The sequence below is a fragment of the Crocodylus siamensis genome, chromosome 5 (genome assembly GCF_052110815.1).
Source record: "Crocodylus siamensis isolate JL-2025a chromosome 5, ASM5211081v1, whole genome shotgun sequence".
NCBI classification, from domain to species: domain Eukaryota; kingdom Metazoa; phylum Chordata; order Crocodylia; family Crocodylidae; genus Crocodylus; species Crocodylus siamensis.
The window spans coordinates 65,153,441-65,172,238 of record NC_143399.1 but is presented as its reverse complement, the minus strand read 5'-3'; the positions used below and the strand labels follow the sequence as shown (position 1 = coordinate 65,172,238).

The 18,798-nt window shown below is 43.8% G+C and overlaps 1 protein-coding gene across 6 annotated transcripts in view; it reads right to left on the bottom strand.

Moving 5' to 3' along the window:
• PTPRC (protein tyrosine phosphatase receptor type C) overlaps nucleotides 1-18,798 on the bottom strand; it is a 147,851-nt gene that overhangs the window by 69,099 nt on the left and 59,954 nt on the right. For all 6 annotated transcript variants that reach the window (XM_090048864.1, XM_090048863.1, XM_090048866.1 and 3 more), the window contains 4 exons: nucleotides 16,473-16,688; nucleotides 15,341-15,457; nucleotides 11,420-11,584; nucleotides 1,140-1,268 (listed from right to left, as the gene is read on the bottom strand). In XM_090048864.1, the coding sequence (XP_089904990.1) occupies nucleotides 1,140-1,268; nucleotides 11,420-11,584; nucleotides 15,341-15,457; nucleotides 16,473-16,688 (627 nt within the window). The remainder of the gene's footprint in view (nucleotides 1-1,139; nucleotides 1,269-11,419; nucleotides 11,585-15,340; nucleotides 15,458-16,472; nucleotides 16,689-18,798) is intronic.

Genomic DNA, 18,798 nt, shown 5'->3' with positions numbered 1-18,798 from the left:
TTTTTGTGTGGGGACGCTGATATTCGTGACGCGTGGGAGCATTTAATTAGTGCAGCTTGCTAATTAAAAGTGCCTGGTGCCACGACTCACAACACACGTAAAAATGTCCTGAGAGCTTAAGGGTGGAGTTATACTATAGGCTTTGGCTACCTTTACTTTAAAAGTGTGTGACATTATTAAAAAAACAGGTTTTTAAAAAACTACTTAGAGAAACAATTAGGCATTTCAACTATTACTTGTATAACAGTTATCTCTAAAGACTCATAAACGGCTCAAGAGAGACCCCCTAGCAGTGAGAAGGTGGAGGTGCAGCTGCCAATCACCAGGGCAGCACAGATGCTGCTTGCCGGGGCAACCAGAGAAACTTGCTGACAGGAAGGGGCAGGGCTTAGGCCTTCTTAAGCCCAGGCAGGAGAGCAGTTCCCCTCTGGCAGCCAAGGAGGGGGGAGCTCGGCCAGTGCGGAGAGAGGGGAAAAGATTGCATGAGCATCCCCTGGTTGCTGCCATGGGTTGAAGTATTTTTCCTGGTAGGGATCGAATGTTGTTTTGACCGGATGGTTTAGTTTTATGTTATAGCCCGGGGGCTTCGTGGGTTTTTTGCATTTACTGTTTGACTGGAGGACTGGGTGAGGCTATTAGGGGTTGGAGGAGGCCTCATAGGGACTCCACGGTAGCATGGGGGTCCTGGCGCCAGAGAGGGTGTAGCATTTTGGGGTGCATTGGCCCCAGCCCCAAGCAAAAAGGGGGGCAGTGAGGAGCCCCAGGGAGGTAAAGGAGAGGGCCAAATCACAGCAGGGCCCAGGTCAAAATCCTGTCGGTACCATCTGCGAGGCTTGGGCTGCTGTGTAGGGGAGGAAAAGAAGCCACAGATAGCGCCCCCTGGCACCGGAGCATATAAAGTGGGCAGCCTCCCGCTAATTACATCACTCAATCAATTAAGATCAAGGCATGGCAGGTGAGTAAGCAGGCGGCTGGCCCATAACAGGAGGGCGGAGTCACCACTAGAAAGACTCCAGTAGCCATACTCCTGTCACAGCCTCTTATCGGTAATAAAGTCCTTGTTAGACATTATACAGTGACAGAATAAACTTAGAATTCATCTCAGTTATGTGGCAAATATCAAAGAAAACTGTACTTACCAGGTTGCCTCTTTTCACATGTCACATAATATCCACGTATAGGCCCAGTTTTGTTTGGAGGTTCATCCCAGGTAATTGATACATTAAAAGAAGTTTTTACTTCAGTCAAATTTTTAGGTGGCTCTGGAACTGTTACAGAAAATTAGAGAACTAAGAATAAAACTTTTTTGATGTAGAAAATACTTTAAAAAATGATAAAGAAACAACAGCTAAGGACATTTAAAATAAAAAGTGTTTCGATTTTGAAAGTATTGAATGGAATTCCAATTTTATTGGATAGAAGGATAAAGGATTGACAGAACGTGCACAAAGTATTGATCTCTGATCCATTTTATACAAATACAAGACACCAATTCATGGAATTCTGTGAAGAAATTGCATAGTTCAACACAAAAAGCAATTGGAGGTTAGAAACTAAGGTCGTGTGCAGATGAAACGAGGGGCATGTGTACATGACACTTTAAAGCAGGCTAAATGCTTTTGCACCACTTTAATGGTGCTAGTGTTTGCACGCCTTGGTGGCATATTGCACATTCCAGCTGCTGTAGGAAATTCGGCAGCATAATGCACCTTAAATGACTTGGGGCACTGCAAACTAAAACATGTCCGAAGAGCTTTAGTTTGCTGTCTCTACAGCCGTGGAGTGAAGCAGTGGGCTCCCCGCAGCTCAAAGTCTCTGCAGGAAACCCTGCAACAGCCCACAAAGGCAGGCTCCAGCCAAGAAAAGAGGCCGATCTCCACCCCCCACCCCCCAGAGCCTGCCTGTCTGAGCTGCATGGGGCCCCTGTGCTTCCCTCTGCAGCTGCTGTCCCCTGGGACCACCCAAGTGCTAGTGGCATCTGTGGGAGCTCCTTGCTCACTGTTGCCAGGCTTCTGCTCCTGCTGCCACACTCTTGCTGCCACCATGCCCCATCACCGCTGTACCCCCACCAGCCGCCAGGGATACTGGTTGTTCATATCAGTGTGGGCATGACATGGGGGTTTAAAGGGCCCTACATTGAAGCACTGTTTTTAAAAACACTTCAATTTAGGGCCCCCATTTCATCTACACATGCCCTAAGCCTTTATTTTAGAATGATCACTGTAGCAATGAAAAGGGTGCGAGACAGAAGTAACTGAAGCAGTGCTCTGTATAGGTTCCATAGGTTTCTATCACAATTCAAGGTTCTGGTTTTGGCCAATAAGGCCCTAAATAGGCTGGCCCTGCATACTCAAGAGACCACCTCTTTCTTTATGTTCCAGCACAATATCTAAGTCAACTGAGAACAAACTCCTGCATGTATCATCTCTGCACCAAGTCTGTTGGGTGATAACTAGGCACCTACCAAATTCGCAGCAAAAGTGAATGTGTGGCAGCTCCTTTAATCTTGCAATTTCCTCCATGCATCCCCAATGAAGGGACCCCGCTGTTTGGCACTCAATCCAGATAGGTGGGGAGGCAAAAATGATAGTTTTAAATATGGTGTGGTTTTTGTTTCCTGTTGCTGATTGGCCAAGGAGCCCTGGCATCCTTGCTGCTTGTTGCTGACCAGCTGGGAGGCAAAAACAGCACCGTATTTTAAACTGCGGTTTTCACCTCCCTGCTGATCAGGAGCAGTAAGCAGGTGGCAGGGCCTCTCCACCAGTCAGTGGCAGGGAGGACATATGGGACAAACTGCAAGATTAAAGGAGTCACCATGCAGTGCACTTCTGCCATGATTTCAGTAGAACCCTTAGTGATAACACATGGGAGGTCATTCTCTGTAGTCACTCCCTTGCTCTGGAACAACTCTCTTAAGGTCCATCAGAGCTTGGGCTTGGACATTTTCCGGGAGTATTGTAAGACCTTCTCTTATATTGGCAGGCTGGGTTAAGTTTTGGGTCACTGGGGTGTTTGTTCTGTTACATATTATTGTATCTTAATATTTGTATCTGTCATTATAATTTATCTGGTTCTTATTATAAGTCATCCTAAGTCTCTTTTGGGAGTGAAGCATAAAAAGCTAATAAACAGACAAAAGGGCAATGGTTTTGCTGGAGATGCATCAATTGATACATGCCAGGGTATTGTTGGCCCTGCTGGCTGCAGCATCGCACTGCCAGCTCATGTTCATACTGCGGTCAACTATTACTCCCAGGTCTATGGTTGCAAGTGATGGGGGATCTTCAGTCCTGCTGCCGCATGAGAGGCAGCAGTTGCACAACCACCCATGTCATGAATTTTGCCTGTCAGCAGCTAGAGGTGCAGGGCCCCAAAACCCCTGCACCTATCTCCTTGAAAGCTGGCAGGCTTTGTGGTCTCAGCAGGGGCTGGCTCCACACCCCCTGTGCAGCTTCCTGCACTCCAGCAGAAAGCTGCCCAGGAGGCGTGGAGCCCACCTGCCCTAAAGATGCGCAGCTTCCTCCTGCAGTGCCACGATCCGCGCATGCTGGGACAGAGCTGCCCCAGTGTGGTCTGAAGGCACATGCCAGTGGGCCAGGCTGACTCCGTGCCAGCACATGCAGGCCTGAGGTCTCAGTCAGAGGCTCTTCCTGACATACCCATGAGCACCCCAAGTCTGTCCCAAAGCAGATCACATGGTCACTTCAGCATCCCCAGGTATTTAGGGAGAATAAGTGCATTTTCATGAGTAAGACAATTTCATGAAGCCTTGACTTGTTATAAATTTGTTCTACAAACATTTGCCTAGTACTGGGCCATGGCCACCATTTTCTAAACACAGTTCCATAACCACAAATACCACATCCTCTATGAGAGTAGGAAACTCCTGGAGACAGAGACAGAGTACTCCATCCTAAATCAAAAGGTGTGGATATTCATTGAATGGAAAAGACACTAAAATAATACCTGTTCAATGCCTCATGTGTTTTGTTCATAGAGATCTGCATTGGCCAATGAAAATTAAATGCCCACGTCACCCTGGGATACTTTCCATCACAACCCCTTCTGTTCTAAGAAAACTTAATCTGAGACAGGGTCACCGGAAAACAGATTTTTTTCCCTCAAATTAATGAAAGCATTGTTATGTTCAGTGACTGTACCAAATGGGTTTCCCCAAGTGGTGGCAGCTGTATACATGGGATGACCATATGTCCTAATTTGGCAAGTACAGTCCTAGATTTTGAAGGCTGGTCCCAACCAGGCAGTGAAAATCAAAACAAGTGGAGCTGTGAAATAGGAGGCCCTGGCAGACACCAAAATTGCCCTAAAATAGGTTATGTTGATTAGTGGAATGACCATTAAAAAGGGGAGGTAAACATTAATACATGTGAAGTAAAGAGCAATGGGTCTTTAACAGGCCATTGACTCCCTTAGCTGCCTGAATAGTAATACCAGAGCTTCACTATGCTGCCTCAGCCCTGCCTTTGTCTGCAGTAGCACTGCAGACCTGCAAGGTGGGGGGCAATGTCTTGGCTGAAGCCTGCCTTTGTGGGCTGTTGCAGGGTTTCCTGCAGAGCCTTTGAGCTGCAGGGAGCCCACTGCTTCACTCCACGGCTGTAGAGGCAGCAAACTAAAACTCTTCGGACATGTTTTAGTTTGCTGTGCCCCAAGTCATTTAAGGTGCATTATGCTGCCGAATTTCCTACAGCAGCTGGAATGTGCAATATGCCACCAAGGCATGCAAACACTGACACCATTAAAGTGGTGCAAAAGCATTTAGCCTGTTTTAAAGTGTTCTGCACACATGCCCATCGTTTCGTTTGCACACAGCCTTAGTTTCTAACCTCCAATTGTTTTTTGTGTTGAACTATGCAATTTCTTCACAGAATTCCATGAATTGGTGGCTTGTATTTGTATTGATTTCACATTGTCAAATATGGTCACTCTTGTATAAAAGGATTACACTTTCTCTTTCTTAAAGCTGGACTCTACAACAAAAACAAAGAGCTGTTTATTTTGGAGAAGTTGAAAAACGAAGGCAAGCAGGATAGAAGGAACTACTGGCCATACATGCTTATCCTTACCTGGGTGACTATTCTGGTTGAAACCAGAGACATTAGTTTGCGATCTCTAAGGGTATGGTTACACTGCAAGATATCCAAGTATTCACACTCCTATTCTTGCCCTCATAATCAACATTTAATGCATGTATGCCATCTTGACTTGGGAGGAAACATGGACCAAACTTGCAGAATCTATTCAGGTTCCAGGTATGTACTGTATCACCTGCTGCTTGCCTCCTACACAAACAATTTCCAATGCAACTACCACCTCGTTGTGAGTTATGAGACTCAAATGCAGGCAGTCTTCCACTGGCATTCCCACAGTTCCCTGTCCCTGCATCTTTTGCATAACTCCTTGTTTCATTTTCTATACCCCAAAAGTTGGATGGCATATTGGGTGCTGTTATCTTTGTAATGTTTTAAGTCTGTGGAATGTTATGCCATCATAAAGTTAGACCAGTTTCAGAGCAGTCATAGGCTAAGGCTAATCCCATCCCAGACCTGTACAACTGTGACTTACCACTAGAGGGCTGGTAAGCAGAGACATGGACAAGAATCAGAACTCTACTGCTCCTCCAGTGTAGAGGTGTGGGTGGCATGTGGCTTGGAGGCAGAGCAGAGGGAGAATAGAGATTCAGCAAGGAAAATGATTTTTCTCTGATTGATTTAGTGCTGGTTAAAGGTGCCATATAGAATGAAGTCCTGAATTTATCCACACAGTAGGAACAGTGTAGGCAGAAAGAGGGCAAACTCCACCCACGTGCCTTAGCTGTGGCCTGGAAGGAATGCAAGAAGTCTCCATGCCAGCTTTCCATCCTTAATATTGTTCCTGTGGTGACAGGGCCCAAACCAGCAAGAAACAACATTGTTGAGCTCATGCTCTGTACCATCAGTCATGAGAGCTGAGTTCTGGTCCCAGTTCTCCTGTTAGCTTGCTCTGTGGTGTTGAAGAGCTGGCAGAGAGGCTTTGTAATGTGCAAGACCAGCTGGAGCTTTCATTGCAAAACATTTCAGAATACATGGATGACAGAGTCCACAAAAGAGCTAGGCCTGACCTCAGTTGGTACTTGCTCTCTATCTGGGCAGCACCTGGCCATGCCTTCCCAGAAGCTGTTTGTCTCTATCCCTCTACCTCCAGTGAACTAGGTGCATTTAAATACCCTTGACAAGGTGCTACCTGAGGTATCCCTCAATAGACTCAAGACACACCCCTTGATAGATTTGAGGCACCCATCAGTAAATGCCAGCTCTTAGTTTTCACTCATTTTTTACACTATAGAAAAATAATAGAGCAATTCTTCTGTTGCGAAGAATGCAGAAAGACCCCAACAGGGTAGAATGTTTTTAAAATTATGGATTCTTATTTGAAATCCCCTATATTATTTTGCGAATCATGTTTATAAATTTAACAATTCATGCAGGCAGCTCTACTCTCGGCACAGAGCTGCCACATCAGTTTCAACCAGATCAGAGAGCCCAAACAGCTCAGCTGCCTGGCAATAATACCACACAGCCAGGGGAAGCATATTTCCCCAGGCTACCTGGTCTCACTGAAATTAATGTTGTGGCTTCATGCTGAGAGCAGAGCTGCTGGGGATTAAGCCCCAGCAGCTCCACTCTAAGTGTGGAGTTGCACAGCTCTGCAAGACCAGGGAGCCCAAAAAGTTCTTCCCTAAGATGGCTGCAATTATGGTTGTGGCTCTGTGCTGAGAATGTAGTTGTTTGGGGGTTAAACCCCATTAGCTTTGCTCTCTGCATGGAGCTGCAGCATTAATTGTGGCAAGACCAAGTTTCTGGGAAAGTGTTCTACCCTGGGTTCCCTGGTCTCACTGAAATTAAGGCACACTGAATGCAGCTGAGCTGCCCAGCAGTGAGATCATATGCCTAGGGAAAACCTGATTCCCTCAGGCACATGGGACACTTCTACATATTCTCCAGAGGTTGGGGGTGGATTAAAGCTCTAATTAAAGCACTGCAGCGTCTCATGTATCAGCATTCCTGCATTTCCAAATGGCGGCAGGGGCATTTGAATTAAAGTTCAGTCAACAAGCTTTAGTTCACAGCCATTCTGAAGTGCAGGGATGCTGATACATGAAATGTTGGAGGCTGCTAGAGCACTCTAAGTACCACACTCCAGCAGACTTGATTAACTGAGTCTGCTCTGATGTGCTGTAATTACAGCACATTGGAGCAGCCTCTGAACTTGTGTACAGGTATCAGTGGTCTCCATTTATTTGAGCTCCAGTGGCTCCATACTAAGCATAGAGCCCCCAAACAGCAAGACAACGAAGCTAAGAGAAGCTTCCTTCCTCTGGCTGCATAGTCTCCATTGAATAAGTCCTAACGGCTCCATACTGAGCTACCAATCAGAAAAACCATGTAGCTAGGGGAAGCATGCTTCCCTCATCTCCATGGTTGATCTACAATTAACCCACTCAGAGTGGCTGCTCTCAGGGCACAGCTACACATTGCCCTACAGTAATGTTTTTACTTTGCCATGCTTTAGTATTTCCAAAAGGAAGTACTAAAGCATGGTGCAGTAACCACCTGTACTGTGTTGTATGCATGACACAGTTATTTTTAGAAGCTACTTCACCATAGTTGTATGCTATAATGGGGGAGTGTGCTGCTACGGTGAAATAGTTGCTGGCCATGTGTAGACAGCTGTGGATGCTACATTGACATAGTGTGTCGCTATGGTAATGTATCATCACATGTAGATGTACCCTCAATGTGGGGGCAGAGAGATGACTAGAATTTTGAAGGGTAGAAAGGGCTAAAGCAGCTGAGAGCCATGCATCCTGTGATGATGGAGGACTAAAAGCAAAGTATTTTATTTCCTCTGACCATTGAAACAATGCACTGGAATGGCACAGGTAAAACATTTCAAAAATAAGCTTTGTGACTTATTTTTAAAACATTTAGATGGTACTTATGACAGGTTAACACCTTTGTAACAGGGACACCTAGCCCTGTTACTGGAAAGCAGGGCGGCCCCTTTAAGGATATTGTTTTCAGAGCACAGCTTGCCAGCAGAGCAGGTATTAAAGAGTAGCCTTGCATGTCAGTCAACTGACTGGGGCTACCACATGACCAGGAGAGAGCTCAGGACAGAGCTATGTAAGCCCTAAATCGAGCTAGCCAGGGCAGATGGCCAGCCCTGGCTGGGGCAGAGTGCGGGGTTCCTGAATGCCCAGGAGACTGGAAGAAAACAGCTCTGCAGGCTGGGGGACAGAACAGAGTGAGCCAGAGAGACTGAGAAGCCTGGTAAGCAGACATGCTGCCTCTATTGTTTTTTGTCTTCTGTTATAATCCAGAGGTTTATTGTTTATGTTGTAGCTTAAACCAGTGGCTTGGGCTAGGACTGTGACAGGCAGTATAAGGAGGTCTCCATTACTACCATGTGCCCCACAGGTACCTTTGAACCCTGACAGGGGCAGACTCAAGGCCTGAGTAGCTATTCGTCCTAGAATGGGCAGTGAGAGACAGGGGCTGGGGCCCAGAAGCCAGGCCTAGAGCAGTGGGCCAGGACTGCAGGACCAGCCAGAGTAGAGAAGTAGAAGCCAGGAAGGCTAAAGCCCCAACAAAAGGGGAAAAGGAAAGGCTTAGAGTGGCTGGAGATGCTGGGACAAGCGTCTCTTCTGATTGGAGATTCAGAATCTGCGAGGCATTGGGCATGGTGTAGGGATGGTGTGGAGCTGTGCAATTAGCCTTTAAGGCACACCTCCAGGTGTTCTTTGGAGTAAGACCTGATCTGGGAAGCCCTGGGGCAGCCTCCACTTTGAGAACCAAAAGGAACATCAATATTTAACAGGTGAGTAAAGGGGAGACTGTTCCCAGAGTGAACTGGAAAAAAGGGGGAATCCAGGGTGCCTCCAAGGGTTTTCAGCCACCCTGGGGATGGTACCCTATCACAACCATTTGTCAGGTGAATGCTCCCATTTTATGTGTATCCATGATGGTTTAAAGGTAACCTGTAACATGGTCCTATAATGCCCTGTTTATTCTTAAACAACTCTAGGTGCATCTACACATCACCCTATGGTGACGTAGTGATGTGCTACATCACCATATGGCATGCTATGATGATGTAGCAATCATGTGGATCTACACATGATCACCAACTATGTCAGCACAGCAGCGCACACCTTGGTTATAGTGTGCCACTACAGTGACATAGTGGTGAACTCTAACCATGCACCATGCTTTAGGACTTCCAAAAGGAAGTCCTAAAGTACAGTGCTGTAGCAATATTGCCATTTGGTGATGTGTAGATGTGCCCTCCTTTTCCTAACTGGCTACAATTTCCAGCTAATCTCCTTGCTGACAGTGTGAGGGTGTACTGCTAGCTGGCCCAAGAAGCATAGTTGCATGTTGGGTAACATCAGAACAAATTCAAAACACCACAATTTTAGCTGCTGTAGCATCAATACATCAATTAAGCTCTGATGGCCTTACATGTATGTATGTGTGAGTTAAATAAGATATGTGTTTCTTTAAACACTTGTTTTGCCTATTTAATTGTACGGAAACAGAAAGCTGCAGGTAGGTCAGTATGCATGGCTTTTTTATAAATTGCAAGCTATAAAAGCAAATAAAAGGGAGCCCCTAATCTACTAAACACATAGAAATACACTTAGACTGAAATTTAATTTGCCAAATAAATTAATCTTTACTCAATGCAAGTCACTAAATCAACAGGGCACAAAACATGCCATATAGATTAGCAACCTTTTTAAAAAAAACACACCATAATGTACTACACACAAACTACTAGATGATCTCCACTCTGTCTCCAGGAAATCTGGGATAAATCCCCATATACCCTAGTACCACATATGAGCACCAGTAAGCACATAATGAACACAAACAATTATGCCTTGGTCATATTATAAAAAAATAACATGGGTAGGAGAAGTGAGCCTGGCTTGAGCTTGCAGGGCACTCATCACTGTTTGTGGACACTATCCATTACGGGTGTGCAAAATGGGCCCTATTCAATTTGGATTCAGATTTAGCCTGAATCAGGGACAGTGATTTGATTAGTTGATTTGGATCACTGTCTCTGATTCAATTTGGTTGAATCCAAAACTGAAGATTCAACGCTGATTCAGAGAATCAGTGATTCGGACATAAACACAGCTTTAAATATTTTTTCTAACATACCTCGAGGTACCAGGCATGGTTCATGAACGCTGCAATGCTGGGCTGGATGAAGCATCCCACAGGAGTGTGGGGGGCACCCCCACGTGCTTGGTAGTGAACCTGGAAGTGGACCAGAAGTACTTCCAGTCCACTTCCAGATCTGCTGGGGACCATGGTGACAGGGGCTTGGTGATTGGCTGCAGGGGGACCCCAGGTGCCCCCTCCCAGACCCAGGAGGCAGCAGTCACCAAGCAGGGGCAGGGCACAGGGAAGCCCTCTGCATGCTTCCCAGTGGACCCAGAAGTTGACCAGCAAAGCTTCTGGTCCACTTCTGGGTCTTCTGTCCACACTGGGGAGCCTGCATGCTCCTGTATGACACTCCATCAGCCCCACCTTCGTAGCATTCACAAGCCACCTGCTACATTGAGGTATAGAGAAAAAATATTTAAAGCTGTGTCTATGTCCAAATCAATTCAGAGGGTTCTGATTTGAATTGGAAAGATTAAAAGGTCTCCTGATTTGATCTGAATTCAGAGATTCAGCCACCGAATTGGGCTGAATCTCCACTGAATCGAATCAGTGACTGAAGCTTTGCACAGCCCTATTATCAATGCAGGCACACATTATCAACGGGAACTCTGAATCCAAATTCTAAGTTAAAGGCCTTTTGTTAAGCATGCTTCTCCAGTGTGACATTAAAGGGGAAATACTTGATGCTCATTTTTTGGCTTCTCTTGGATTACTCTTGAAAGGGGTTGAAAACTTTTATTCTAAAAATATTTTTTGGATTTGAATGCCAGAAGTTTCCAGGAAATGAAAACTACAGCCTAATGATTGCATAAAGGAAAAATATAGAAAGAAAGAAGCAGTGAGGCAGAGTGAGGTGAGGTTAAGCAAAGCGAAGCAAAAACCATGATAATAGAAAAATAAAATGGAAGGGAAGGAAAAGAATGAGAAGAAAAAATGTCAAACAATACTACAAAATAAAATTATTTAAGGATCATAAAGTGTGATTTGTTTTTATTTTTCAGGTCATCACTTTTTCAAAAATATTTTTTAAAGAATCCAGTATTTTAAGAGAATTTTTCTATTTCAAAAAGCCAAAAGGCCCATTAAAAATTTGACTGGCCCTGCAGTTGGCGTAAGTGCTGAGCTGGGAAGACCCATAATAGGAAAGAAAGCATTTTGTGTTTTTATTATGTTGTACTCACTTCCAACATCTGTTTGTATTTCTTTTGTATCGTTCTTGATTACTTCATTGGCAAAGCGTATTTCTGATGTGCAAGTATAATTGCGGTATGGTGAAAGATGTTTCACTGTTTGAGTAGATGTTTCACTCTCCTCAGGTGGACTATCTCCTCCCACAGAAGGACCTCCTGCATCAAAATGTAAAAACTTATTAACAATCTTGCTGATTCAAAATCAATGATTAACTTTGCAAATACCATATTTTTTTGCATACCACATGCCCAAATGAGACATACACCTTGTTTTGGGAAGGCATAATGAAGATTTTTCTAGTCCTGGACAAAGCATGGGCTCACCATGGCTGAATGCCCCTGACAGCAGGAATGATGAGTATAGAGTACACCCCTCAGCATCACTCACCCTCTCCTTGCAGCTCCAAACCTAAAGGTTTAGCCCTATCACAGCTGTTGCCAAAGTGGTAAATGTCAATTTGGCAGCAGCTATGACAGAGTTACACCTTTAGTTTTAGAGCTTCAGAAAGAGATTGAGTGAGATGAGGAGTTGACACCACCCCTCCTACATGTGGCCAGGAAGGTAGCACAGTTCATGGCAGCGTTTCCAGCATCCCCTTCATTCCAGAGCTGGTTATCAGCTTCCTCACATGCACCCCAATTTTAGATGGCTAATTTTGGGGAGAAAGGTGTATTTGGTGTGTGAGTAAATATGGTATTTCATCTCACATTTATAATTAATTCCTTTTATCTGAACATAAAATTAGCCAATACAACAATGGCAGTTTAAAAAAGAGAAGCAAACATATCATTCATAGCATCTATATATTATAATAATACTGTCACAGTGTGAAGGCTAAGAACTCTGTTGTCACTCTCGCAACTTATATATATGTATCCTAATTTCATCCACATTCTCTCTGAGACCAAAAAGGTAGATTTGCTGTAATAAACTGGATATAGATATGATTCAAAATATGCAAGCTCCTTCCACAGTAGAGTCTAGACAACTGTGAAGACCATATGAATGCTAATTTTAAATAGAGATTGAAGCATATTTACAAAGATGTTTAATTTTAATTATAAAAATATATTCATGGTATTGTCTAGACACAGCAATGCACAAAGTCTGGAGGGTTCTTTATGGATGAGAATAAGAAGGTCAGGATATTTATCCAAGTCCTTTGAGATCAAGCCCACTAAGCACATTGTATCCTTGATTCTCCTGTGAGGACAAGCCAAAGCTAAGACCCTTCCCTTCCTTTCTTCCACCTGTATATTTAGGACTATCCTTCTCTTTAACTCTTATGAACATTGAGCTCTTTCCATCTTCATAACCTGAGTTATCTACCCTCCCTGTTTTCACTGTGGCCCTACCTGCAGGGGAGAGTACAGGTGAAAGTTGGAAGCCCAGCTGGAGGGTATTTTCCCAAATCTGTCTTCTCATTATTTTTACCCACCCCTTGAGGGGATAACTATGGATGTCTTCTTCTTCCTGTCATGTACTGTGTCCTGTATTACATTCTTATTTTGAGGTAGTGCCTGAACCATCCCCTTTAATCAAATGCCCTATCTAGGCAGGGGATGTGGGGAGAGCCCTTCTTTTGATTCCTTCTAGTAGTAAAGAACCTGAAAAATTTTCTATATAGTAGTTAGGCTGTATTCTCCCTTGCTGTTAACAATGGATAGAACTTATTGAACTCCTTTTTTTTTAAACACACTCATACTGGGGTCAGTGGTAGAATAAAGAAATCCACCGCTGTCCAGGAGAGGAATGGTGAGCTTCTGTGGCCTACATCAGCTCCAGCCTGCTATATTTTCAACAGATGTCAAGATTTGAGGGAAGGTTAAAAGTGGACAGACCAGCTTAGCTGGGTGCTGGTTGGGACAGCAAACCTCCCAGTATAGAAGAAACCTCCTAAACCTCACAAACCTCCCACTATATAAAAGAAAAGTCTAGCTGGCATCAAGATCTGATTAGGGATTGTTCTCAGACACCTGCTAGAGCTTCCCTGAAGGAAGGGAAGCCTTATCTGGAACGACTGTTTTGATTGCTACCAATGCTGCCTACAAACTCGTCAGGGGAGATCAGCAGCAAATAGGAAGGGTCCTATTCCCCCCAGCAGCACCTGGGGTGCTGAGGAACAATGGCCAGAAGCTGCTGGAGAATAGGTTCAGGTTAGAGATTAGGAGTCACTATTTCATTGTTAGGGTGGCTAGGATCTGGAACCAACTTCCTAGGGAAGTGGTCCTCGCTCCTACCTTGGGTAAATTCAAAAAGAGGTTGGACAAACACCTGTCTGGGGTCGTGTGATCCCAGCGTGTACTCTGGCCAGTGGCGAGGGGTTGGACTGGATGATCTGTTCAGGTCCCTTCTGACCACAAACTACAATGAAACTATGAAATGGTTGCTGCCTTTCCTGAAGAGCATGAACAGCAAAACAAAACCTTTTTGTCTTATGTACCTTACTAGATTGGCAAAGGTCTGTCATGAGCACAGGAGCAATATGGTCACAGAAGAGTGTATCATCTTGACTAATATTTTCTTACCAAATAGTAAACAGGAAAAATGTCGAGGCAACAGTTCTTTAATGGAAGTATATCTTCTCATTATTCTTAGACTTACTATATTTATTCAAGTCCAAGATGAGATTTCCTGCCCCCCTCCATTTAATATGGGAAAAAAGCCCATCATCTTGGATTTGAGAGCAAGGCAGTAGGAGGGTAGACAGCAGCAGCTGTGGCTGAGGTCAGGACTGGAGCCACAACTTCTGCCTGATCCCCCACCACCTCTGCCACCTACCCCCAGCCCCCATTCAGCCATGGGCCCCCTTCCCCTCCACCTTTGTCCCCCTTTGAAGGCCCTGCTCCCCCAGCTGTCCAGTCCCAACAGAAAAGGGTCCCCAACCGTCTTTTTTTCACCATCACCTTCCACCCAGCAGCCTCTTCCCCCTCCCCCCACACCTGTCTCAACAGCCCCAGGTGTGGCAGCTCAGACCAAGCCCCAGAACTGAGGCTGCCACTGCTACCCTGCCAGAGCTGCTACAGGGCTAAGCTAGGGCTAGAGCAAACAAATGCTCTGTGCTGCATGCTGGAGTGGGAATGAAGTCAGCTAAAGCCCAAGCAAAAGTAAGCAGAGGGGGAAGCAGAGATGGCATGGAGGAAAACAAGGGAAGGAGGGACCCAAGGCACAGGGCAGCCAAGTGGTGCAGGCACACAGGTGACAGTGGGCAAGACGTGAGGGAGGCAAAGGGCAGGTATCAAGGCCAAGTGCCTGTCCCTGTACTGCCCACCCCCACCTCCCCTACTACCTATCTTCCCACTGCCTCCTTTGCCACCTGCTCCACCCCCACCTCCCCTATTGCCTATCCCACCATTGTCATCCACAACATCACTTTCCCATGTCCTTTCCTCTCCTGCCTGTCCCCTACTGCTCCCACATTGCCTATTCTGCACCACCTGCCTATCTTCATCCCCCACTGCAGCAATGAAGGAATGAAATTAAGATGACCCTCCAAAAATTAGATTCTATACATATATAGAGTCTATATATTTGCTATACCTATAACAAATTTATACTTTTTTCTAGTAATACACACATCTAATTATTGAAGGATCATCTTAAGTTCAGAGTTGTCTTGTATTTGGTAAACATTTCATTTTTAAAAAATATGTATTAATCTACATACATGTAAATTAATATAAGACTTATGCACGGTATCAAAACCTGCCAATTTGATGGTTTTCATTTATTACATTTAAGAGAAACTGACTTAGATACTGTTGCACTTGCTGTAGAATTCACTAACTGCAAGCAAAAACTGTGGTCCACTGTTAATCAGTGCAGTAAATTTGGCAATTCAACTGCACCTGCTAAGAGACATAAATTAATCAATTAAAACCATAGCTATAAAAAGACTGTAATATACATACCAAATTCACACTCAAACTTGTACTTCAGGCCGCAGTTTTTGTTAAAGTTCTTGCTCCATGTTAAGGTCACAGAGTTATCAGTTGTATCTTGAACCTGAAGTTCAAGTCCTTCTGTATCTTTAATGATAGAAACAATATAGCACATTTAGTTCATACTTACTTTTAATATGTTTCGAAATACTTTTAATTTTCAATATCCACATATATGATTATATTTGATAATAAAAATATGCAAGACAAAAGGCATGTTTTAAAGACATTTGTAACATGCTATTTATTAAATAAGTTCTTTAAAAAAAAAAAATCAATGAAAAAAACTTGTATCCTACTTCTAGACATCTGGTAACCCATACAATTCTAGGGGCAAGTTCTAAGTGTAAAAACGGTCTTACTTGCATAGCTGCACAAGGAAACAAAGCACACAGTGGTGGTTTATTCTGTAGATCAGAGGTTCTCGAACTGGTCCGCAGACCATCACTGGGCCGTGAGCTCCATTCAGGTGGTCCACAGAAAGGTTGCGGAACAATCAAAAATATCTGTACTTGTAAGATGAGACTACTGATATTAAAATACAAGTTGTGTGTTTTGATTCATAGAACAAAAAAAAAGTTTATTAAGTGGTCCGCCAAGACCGTTAGCAATTTTTAAGTGGTCCACGGGAAAAAAAGTTCAAGAACCACTGCTGTAGACTACCCACTTTGTAAATAGTAGTGTTGCACATGTAAAAGATCTCACAGCTGAGGTCCTACCCTATGTAGATGGCTGAGACAGAACAGGACAAGAGATGCAGTTCTACTTTTACAATGCTCTCTCCCAGTAAGGACTCTCTGCCAGATAATGACCTGACAGAGTTTACTCTCATCATTAACAAGCCTCTTTTTTGTTGTCTTTAGTTATTTGGGTGCTATATTTACCTACATTTTAAAAACTTGGCCTCAAGCTTTACAGCAGATAGTAGGCCTGATTATAAGACTTTACCTCTAGATCTGTGCCTACAAGTGCAAATGTCAAACTTGTGGCACCCAATAGCTTATAGGAACCTTACCACTGAAAGATTTTTAAAATGCCGCATCCTACTCGTATTCAGGTTTTTCTGAATAAAGCCCTATAAAATTAATAAAACTGTACTTACTAGGTGGGACAGAAAATGAAAGATTTTTATTGCATCCACCCTTAAATTCCATGACAATGTTATATGTTTGACATTCTGTGAGGTTTGAAATAGAGGTTCCGTTCATTATATTACACTCAGGTTTACATGAGGAACTTTCCAATATCAATCCAGAAGTGTTCAATGTTGCCACGACTAGGTTCTGAGAGTACATGTAAGAACCCACTGAAAGGTTTTCTGAAAAAGAGAAAGAAAATATTAAAATTACTAGTCCCTTCTTTTATTCTTGTATTTTCACATTCTTACGCTTACTTTAGCTATAAAGAACTCATTCTTTTGAATATATTTAGTATTGTGAAATGCAAATTTCTTTAGGGGAACCCTTTTGTTAGGCCTTAAACTTCACTTTTTGGGGGGACAACTAAAGGAAGCCAGGTTGAGTAACATAAAGGCCTTTTGCCCTACTTTGGCCTTTTAACAACATAGTCCCAGTAGAGCTGAAACTGGTTTGCTTTAAAAAAAAAAGAATAAGAATAAATAAAGCAGGATAATGTTTTGCATTTCTATTTACAGATTATGAGCCTACCACTTGTGCACAGATTAGTCCTTCACTCTCACAGACCCCATTACATGCTATAGAGAGAGAGAGACATGCTATCATGAAGGAGCAGATACCCAATCTATGCATAGGAAGATTCCTCAGATTTGTTCTGGGAAGTATTCTCTGGCCCTCAGTTATAATAATAATTAATACAGTGTTCACTAACCAACGTTGGTGCTGGTGTAGGCTACAAGCACAATATGGCAACACTGATGCTAAGTTTGAGTTACCATTTGCTAGTTGTTCAGAAAAAAAACAAAACTCTTTTCAGATTGGGACACGGGGAATGAAGACCCTTCAGGGATTCAATGGGAAGGAGACAGTAGTAAAATTGTCCAAGTAGAAAATATTCAGAATAGGCCAAGGCTGGTCAGATGGATCTTTTGGAATGATAGCATTGGAGGGAACAGGCATTTTGGGGTGTTGATGCCCTAAAAAAATTAACTGGATTATAGATTTTAGTCAACGGGACTATTCTATGTCAAGAACTATGGCAGACCCCTTTGGGATTCTCCAGGGAAATGAAACAGAGGATGGGAAGGAGCCCCATGGCTAATCTCTGGTAGACACCAGTGTGCTGCATTAAAGGCTGTGGGATGTTCAGGAGTAGCTGAACACTTTCCTCAGATGTGGGCAAAACAAACAGGAGTGTGGAAAAATTGAGGCTGAGGTGGTAATTGAGGACCCTGATTCACTACCTCAAAGACAATACTAATACTCAGTAGAGGTACGAGGCAGCATCTGGGAAACTATAAAAGCACTACTAGATCAGGGAGTCATAATGGAACAACAAAGTTTAAATAACTCACTCATTTAGCCACTACTGAAAGTAGATGGAAAGATACAGATTACAGGGCTCTAAATAAAGTGTCTCCCATGACTGTGCCTGTGGTAGCAAAATATCCAGAGCCAATGGCTGCAATAACAGAAGGCTCCAAATGATTTTCAGTATTAAATATGCCCAGTTTCACAGTTCCCCTCCATTCAGACTCATGGTATAAATTTGCCTTTTTCTTTTGAAGAAGACAGTGTATGTTTACCTGGGTCCCACAGGGGTTCCATAATGCCCCAGCTATGTCACACCCACATAATGAGACTGTGGGACAAATTGGCAGACTAAAGGAGAAAACTTGGAAGTACCAGAAGAAGCTTTGAAGCTTGTACACAGGACTGAGTTTAAGATAAGCCTGGCAAAGGCCCAGTTATGCCTACAACAGATATCATTCCTAGGGGTAATGTTAGGTCAAGAAGGGAGAAGCCCAATATGCAAAGAGTGGAGCTTATTCAGAAACTGCCAGCCCCAACAGATGTTACAACATTAAGGTCCTTTTTGGGCCTGACTAGACTTTCCCAGGACTTTATTGAGGGATATACCAAAAAGGCAACTCTGCTATACAAGTATTTAAGAAAAGATGCCCATGGGAATGGGAACCAGAACAGAATGAGGCAGTCAAAACCCTGAAGGAAAGTCTAAGGCAGGCTCCAGCACTGGCCTAACCCTGTATGGAAAAAAACGTATGTTTTACAATTAGCCACAACTGCTACAGGGACTGGAGCAGTGTTAAACCAGAATCACAGTACTGATCTGACCAGTAGGTTAAGCCTCCAGAATACTGACCACAGTGGAATAGGATTCTACTGTCTGTGAAAAGGAAGTACTAATCTTAGTGTGGGCTATGCAGCACTGGGAGTAGTTGGTGGGTCTCTCCCTTGACATTAAAAACCACCCATACCCCAGTGAAGTAT